The sequence below is a fragment of the Apostichopus japonicus genome, chromosome 11 (assembly GCF_037975245.1).
Source record: "Apostichopus japonicus isolate 1M-3 chromosome 11, ASM3797524v1, whole genome shotgun sequence".
Taxonomy (NCBI): Eukaryota; Metazoa; Echinodermata; class Holothuroidea; order Aspidochirotida; family Stichopodidae; genus Apostichopus; species Apostichopus japonicus.
Window position 1 is genome coordinate 13,281,430 of NC_092571.1, and position 8,487 is coordinate 13,289,916.

The window sequence follows — 8,487 nt, forward strand, 5'->3', positions numbered from 1 at the left end:
TATGTTAACCTCAACTTTCCGCGCAATATACGGGAAAACTAGGATATATATATCAGCGACATCCAGAATTTGTATTAAAGACACATCATTGCATCCTGTATATCATCCAGCAACGTAAGTATCTCATTTTAGCTGTAATTTTATCGGTGAAAGACTACCGATAAGGTGCTCACTTGAAACCAAGGCTTACGCATTGCCTGAATATCCAATATACTTTATGTGAAACTTGTCGCCACTAACAGCAGTATTATTGGATGGAAATTTTGCATATTAGCCGGTTGTATGGCATACTGTACCTTAGGCAAGACTACAGTAAGCTAGGTACTATAGGGTAGGAGGTATCGAGTGTGCCGAGCCGAACAAGTACCTATCTCATTCATTAGGCTACTTGTTTATATTTGAAGGTAATGAGTAGGGGGCTTTGGGGCTTCCTTGCTGTTCAAAAGAATTGTAGCCTAAATTTACGTGTTACTACTACTAGTATCATGGTGGGATAATTGACGCACTTAAGCCTATAGGATTTGATCAACAATGTACTGTATATCAAGGAAAAATCCAAATCACTCAACTGTATGTGTTTTTCATATGTGTAGTTCCTCAGAAATGTAATGATCTCTAAATATTTAGGGTTCTGTGCTTATGCACTGTACAATTGAGCAGAATTTGACCTCAAAATGTCTGCCATGTCAAGTTCTTTCATGGCCGTGGCTATTCTTACGACTAGTTGTAACAATTATTTATAAACTATTCTTATGACATCGGCGAATTCATGCGAATTCAAAGTAAATAAAGCAACTGCGCATGAAGTAGGGGTAACCCTAACCCTAACTCTAACCCTCAATCCATCCCTAACCCTAACCGGAAATTATTGTTACTCCTGGTCGTAAAAATAGTACTCCTAGTCGTAAAAATAGCATCTGCGTATGCGCAAAAGGGAATTATTGTTACAACTAGTCGTAAGAATAGCCACTTTGTTCTTTCATACCCCTAAATTGACACATTCGTCGATAAGCTAACTGTAGTGTAGTGTAGTGAGGCCTTAGTATACATCAATTGACTTTGTATGCAGTTTGCTATGCTCTGAGCCTCTAAGCTCAGACAGGTCAAGTCCCAGAGATAAGTGGTATCATATTGAGGTAATGTTGGTTATTTTTAGGGTGTAAGATTCCAAATGACCAAGAAACGTTCAAAACTTGGTGGAGGGTGTTAAAAGCTTAAGAAAAACCACAATTTGGTCAGCAAATAGCTGAAATGGATTCAAGCTGATGAAATATGTAATTCTGCTACACTGCAAAATGTTTAGGTGGCCTGCTGTATCGTTGCTAGTAATATTTGAAGGTGTGTCAATTACGAGGGTGCGTCAATCATGAAGCCTTTACTATATTACAGTTAGTTACTACTGCGCGTGTAATGTATTGAATGGTGATACCTAGTACTAGGTACTGCAGTACTGGTAGTCCTACAACTTACAAACTACGTGTAGGCTAATCAATCGCAAATTCAACTAATTCAATGCATCCTCACTAAGAAAGTAAGTATCACATTTATCATGCTGGCAAATCAAAGCAGCTGTCACCACTGCCATTACCACTCAACAATTTGAACAATAAAGTACTACCGTGGTCTTGGGACATTTTCTTTGAATAAAGGACCCAAGGAGTTCTCAATCATCATCTTTTTCTGATGAAATGCAATTGGTTTTTGATTTGTTAGTGTAATGTGAATTGTGTAATTTCAATTGAACAATGCTTTGATAGGGAAATATTGGAAGGTTTGGCTGTCAATAAATTTGAGCTTAGGCTGGACAATTGTTTAATCAAAATCTGCATGACTTATGGAAGTGGATTGACTTCATTTTAGTCCATATAAGATTGTATATTCAATCAACAGGGAGCATAATGAGAATGCTCACGCTTCAACCTACCTTTTGGAGATAAATCCCACCAGCCTGCTATGCTTGACTTGTCTACAATTTTTTACTCATTTATGGCCAGACACAATTGTTCAAATAGTGCAGATTAGAGAAGGGTGTCTTTGAACTCAGTCACATCTATGTATAATACTCATAGAGTAACATAACATATCCTAGGCCTATACTGTTACTTTAGTCTTAGAAGAGTTGTGACCATCCATCTTACACCTATTTTGTATTTCAGACCTGTAGATGAAGTTACGTCCAAGATTAAGAAAAACTAGCCATTTGCAGGCAGCTATTAACTACTGCAAAGAGAAAACAGATCACACTTCATTGACATCTTGTTGGATAGATGACAAAATAGGTACAGTACATTGTTAAATTTTGTATCTTTTCCAGTTAAACTTAGTACAAAGCATTTTGTCAGAGTTTATATGTAACTTAAAGTGTGCTTGCTGTATTCCAAGTTCCAACATTCAACATGCCAACTCTACAAGAGATAATGCTCAAGCCAAGCTAGACATGATCTGAACCTCTCAGAATCAATCAGTTTAACAACATTTATTTTTTCATCGTCTTTGCAAACTGAACTGTACCAGAAGAACACATACTAGTGAAAAACATAAGAAGAATGATGTATATATATTTCCAGGCTAATTTGAAGTCAGAGCTTTTTTTTGTAACTTTTTTTTTAAGTCTACAGCTAGAATGTAATATCATAAGCTTTTAAAGTGATAGCATGCTTAATATGGGGCCAGTAAGTACAGATCTTTAAGATACAATTAGTTGATTTGTTGCAGTTTCTGTGATCATGGGAGATGTATACGTCTCACATCTCAATTGCTACACATACCAATTTTCTTGCAAAATTTTAAGATTTTGTGTCATGTTATGATACAGAAAAGGTCTTGATCCCGCTGCAATAGTCTCTTTAAAGCTTTGATATGAGATTGATATAAACTAGTGTTTGCACAAGTAACCCAAGTACCCGCCCAACTGATTGCTACCTGGTTCCGAAAATACTACCCGGTTCCGACGTAAACATGTCCTTTTTTGGCCTTTTGAGGTAATCCTTCTGCTTTGTTGATCATCTAAGAAAGATTCATCAATAAAAATTAAGGCTGTGTAATACAGAGCAATATAAATCATGCTCATCTAATCAATACTGTAGTTCGTTTAACAGCCTTTACTGTACATTAACTTTGACAAAGGCTTGCTTTTATTTTACAGTATTGATTGATTGTTTACTTGGTTGATTAGTTGGTTATGTTTGATTATTTAAATATCTATTTTTATTGCAACCCCATTAAAAGAAAACATTTAATAAAATGGATAAATCTAGGACTATGTCAATGTGTTAAAACTATACGATATCTCTTTGCAATTGCAATGCAAGAAAGCAAATTGCAAAAGCATGTGTCAATTGAGCAATAGGATCTATGGTACATGACCCTAACCTGCTAGGATCACCTTAAATAAACTTAATGTTGACATTGAAGCTGACTCGTCGTCGTCTATGACAATCCGCCCGAATGTTCTCTTTCAGGAAAAGTGCCAAAAAAGCAGCAGGAGAACAACTCTTAGGCCATAGCAGGGTAGTACTCCAAGCAGGGTGGTGCGTGTAATTTGTTCCGCTCTTATTGAGTTGCCCCCTGTTGACCTCTCACAGCCGGCCCTCGTTCACATGTACCATTGGCGATTGGGTGATGGACTGTGCCCAAGGACCGGCTGTAACAGCTTAGAGAGTACTGATCATGTTTTTGGGGATTGTTCCTTTGTTTCAAGCTTGTGGGAGTTGTTTCAGAGTTTGACCGACCGTGTAAAAGGAGACCGTTCAAAGTCGGTGGAACAGGGCTTTTAGTTATATGGGATGGACCGTCCGGTTTGTTCTGTTCCTGTGTTACACCGTGTTGTTTAAAAAAAAAAAATATTTGGAGGAACAGAAGCGATATAGATTTTTAGGGGGAAATTTGCCAGTTGGGGCTGCCTTTGTTGGACACTGGTGTGCTGGGGAGGGGTGTTTTGTTTCGTTGCTTGCTGGTCGCCTTTTTGTGGTGTTTAGAATCCTCGTTACCATAATAGATGAAAGGTACCATATAACGTACGTGCTTAGAAAACGTTATATGCACGTTTAATTCATCTTTTTCCTTTTAAATTTCAAGAATTCAGGAAGGTCAATAATATCACATTTGATTAATTCATTCACATTGCACAAATATGATCCATAACATTATATTTCGAGGACTCAAAGAAGCCATTCTAACAAAAGGAACATGATATGACGTATGCAAAACGACGGTAATGAGAGTGAAGCACCACTAGTATACTTCGCTCGTAAAAGCCAAATATTTTCCACTTATTTACCATAATGGCATCATTCAATCTGCTTTTGAAGTACGAACTCGTACAGTGTCAGCAATTTCAGTATTTCAGTAATGTCACCTTGCCATTTGCCATCAGAATTTAAGCCCATGTGAAACTAAAAGAATAAAAACAGATCTAAAGCAATCTTTCAGAAACTGAAGGTATGCGCAGTCATTTATGAAGAATACTCACTATGGTAGATTAGATAACTTCCTGTCGCTAAGTACTAAACTATTCAGTTTTTAGAACGAATTTTTTATTCTTACATATGAAGCAGTTTTGCTTGTTCTCAGATGCTTATGAGGTTATATCATGAACAACACTTTTACCTATATTACGGAATTTCCATTGTGCTGTTTAATCGTAATGACTAATATGTGAACCTTGTGCAATAATGTCATTTCCTTGTATGATATCATGCGATGGGGTGGTGGGAGGTTGCTATTGATAACACAATATAAACGTTATTACATTCCTTTATGATATGATTAATAGTGTTATTGTTTTAGTGATATGTAAACGACTAAAAATATTCACAAAATGATCTTTGCACACGTAAAGGCGTGTTTCTAAGTCAGCATACAAAAGTTTCATATACTTTCATAATGCAGTGAAAAGAGTGAGGAATAAGACACAAAGCACACTCGGAGTCGTAAAAACTTTCAATTGTTCATAAAGCAATGGTTAGGCCTATTCACACCAAGGCACTGTATATTCCACAATACCTTTCCCAAAACTGTCAAATTAAAACGTTTTACGGATTCTTAGCTGAAGCCTGCTATTCGTAGTATACGTATAAACAAAACAAAGATATTAACACCAAGATACAAGATATTTCCTTTAATGATGAATATTGTATTAATTGAGATAATTCTGAGTATTTTCAACTTTTGACGTGTGACATGTCTGGCATGTGAATTATAGTATCATGAGTCGTGTACAACATGGAAAGATACATTATATTTGGAATGCTTTTCAGCTAAGATTATGTTTAGTATCTGTTCCCTTTCGAGGGGAATGGTGATGCTTACCAGACGATGATCACACAGTCACAGTCCAGATGTAAGGGGACTGGGGTTGAGAGCATGTACATGTTTACTTTACACATGTGCTTGTTTGTTGAATCTAAATCTGTTGAACCGTTCGACACATCCACTTTGCACATGTCACTTTACATATCAATTGAAATGTGTTCATTTTATTCTTGAAGATAAACACCAACAATTCAATGAAATATAAAGAAATGTTTTCTTGGTTGGACAATTGGGTTTATTCAAGCAACATTTACATTGATTTGTCATGTCGAAACACTGACGTTATGCTACCGAAAAAAACCCCAATTTAAACAAGCAAAAAATTAATCGTTATTTTGGCGGCGACAATTTTTCCACGCCAACGCTGATCATCCCACCCAGTACATGACCATACCACAAGACTGTTCTGACACACGTCTCTATCATGTACCAACATGAATATTAAAAGAGTAATATATTCAGTGTCATAAATTGGAAGAATCAATAAGATACCCGAAGAAGATCATACCCCAATTGATTCAAGCCGATATCACAGAATTAATGCAACTTTACAATTAGCCATGCAGGTCATCGGCACATGAAGTTGTACAACACAGGTATAATCAACGTTTAATTATATTTTCATCGCATCATAATTATAATTAAATGTGTATGATAAGAAGTACACTGTCAGTGAACAAATGCACAGAGTAGACGAGATTGAAATATAAAATACAGTTATTACGATGTAAAATAATACAAGAACCGACAGTAATTTTATATACAGATTGCAGAAAGAAGAATAATTTTATATTTATCACACATAACATGCTTAAAACCAGTTACAAAGCGCGATACAAATATTGTTTGGTCACGCTGCGTACACTGACACAGGAACCCCATAATATTGATTTGTGTTTTACACAAAGCAAATATTACCAAATTATATCTCTTGAGAGGGAGTTAGCCGATATGTCAAGAAGTTGTACACTTAATGATGTCGATGACGATGATAATAAATAATTGAAATTGCTTCTGCTTCGAATATGAACACAGTCAGCAAACAACTTAAACTGATATTGTTTAACCATCACTATCTAGTCTATACTGAAATATAAGCTGTTAAAGGTTTTGAAAATGCATAAGGCAAAGCGTGTATGGAGAACGGTGAAATACGAGAATCAAACACGGTATACACTCAATACGAACGATGTCAGTTTGCTTTTGTTCTCTCTGGTTCTATTCTGTTATTTAAATACGGTACTACGTGATTCTTTCATAGTTCTGCATATTTTAAAGCCTGCCTCTCGTTCGAAATTTGGGATCATTCACCTTCATCCGGCTGTCTGATTGGAGATGAAAGAACGCTCCGCCCCATCGGTGTGTACAAACTTGATACCGGTATCTCATAGAAACTATTTTCTATTAGCTTTTCGAATATCTATGAACCGAAAAAATATATATATATATATATATATACTATATATATATACTATATATATATATATATAGATATAGATATATATATATAGATATATAGATATAGATATAGGTATAGATATATATATATATAGATATATAGATATATATATATATATATATAGATATATATATATAACCCTAAAGTGTACAGTACCAGGACACCGTCAAAAAACCCACCTTGGATGGACTTTCCATTTAAAGCCACATATAAGTCTTAATGCAAATGCGTCGTTAAGGATAAATTCACCGCAGACTGGAGGGATTGATAGCAATGCATGGAACTTGGATCGCATCTTTTATGCAACTCATTGACAGATATATCAGAAAAGCGATAGTAACTGTGTCTTCTTTACGTACTTCAAACAATTTTTAGTATGATAGAGGGACACTTGCATATGTCCCCATATTCACAGTTAAGAGTACAGTACATATGTTCACATAATGTGTGCATTTATACAACTCTCCGATCGGTATACGGTTTAAGTGTGTGTGTGTCATTCATTCATTGCATGTCATAGGAAAGAATCTTATATAAAAAAGTTGACTGCATTATCGGCAATTTTAAGCAATAAATTTGCTCAAAATATAACCAGCTAATGTAGAACTTTCAATTGTCAGTATACACATTTTAGTAGATTATAACAACACTATTTTCCAATGTTACGGTGTGACAAAAACCCAAATTATGGTAAAGATTTCTTGATTAGAGTTCGACCTGTTAAATGATAATCAGCTTTACCGAGTACCGATTAGTTTCTGTGACAATCGGGCCGATGCCTATTACCTTTAGTGGATAAGCAGTTTTATTTTAATATTTCATTGAAAAAGATAACACAATCCCGAACGTTTGCTTCAAGTTTTGCCATATGCAAGGGAAACCTTCCGATGGAACGTTGTTTAAACGATCATACACAGTAAGTCAATGGCGCTTCTCCATTGACATTACTACACGTGGGAAAACCACACACTAAAGTCCCATTGATGTTTTCGCTGGAAATCAGACATGCTTTAGTCGGTAAGTTTAATTACTGCAAAGGTGATATTTTAGCAGGTATAGTACATTAGGTCAGGGGAAAAAAGTTGCTTCGGGTTTTTCGCAAAAATATGCGTAAGAATATTTGCCTAATCAGTGATTAGTAATCACAAATGGTAATGCAGTAGAACTACCGAGGACTGTCGCCAAACATTTCTAGGGAATTTTAGGAGTATTTGGCGCCTTGATTGCATAATTTTATGGCATTTGTAGAAAATTAGGCGTATTTTCAAACTAAACAGTTATTAAGCTCAACAGTTCTCTAGCCAGACTAGCCTAATGTGCGTAGAACTCACAATGAACAAAGCGTAACGTCACTCTCACTTTCCAGTTTTCACCTACGGTGAAATGGCCAAAGTGGTTTAAAAGTATATTGATTTGGTTTTACATTTACTCGAAACAATTAATCTTTCATATCAATCGTTAATATTAAACCTGATAACAGGAGGTTTCGTTAGATGCAAGAAGCGAAGTGAAAAAAAAAAATAATAACGTCGTCCCTCTAAGCTTATCGCGAGTATACTGTATGATGTTAACTGCTAAAACTGGATAGTATATCGAACAGCATTAGTACAAACTCGCGTGAGGGACTTGCGATACCGCTTCACGGTAGATTAGCGCACCTTCCCCGGCTATGAATAGCGCTGAATCGAACTTCTCCCGTTGTAGTTGTGGAGAAT

General features: G+C 35.9%; 1 protein-coding gene across 1 annotated transcript in view; it reads right to left on the reverse strand.

Annotated features, from left to right (window-relative positions):
- Positions 1-5,370: 5,370 nt before the first annotated feature.
- Positions 5,371-8,487, reverse strand: part of LOC139976397 (uncharacterized) — an 87,034-nt gene continuing 83,917 nt past the window's right edge. Inside the window, exon 24 of the mRNA XM_071985103.1 lies at positions 5,371-6,733. Coding sequence (XP_071841204.1) covers positions 6,617-6,733 — 117 coding nt within the window. The 3' untranslated portion in view covers positions 5,371-6,616. The remainder of the gene's footprint in view (positions 6,734-8,487) is intronic.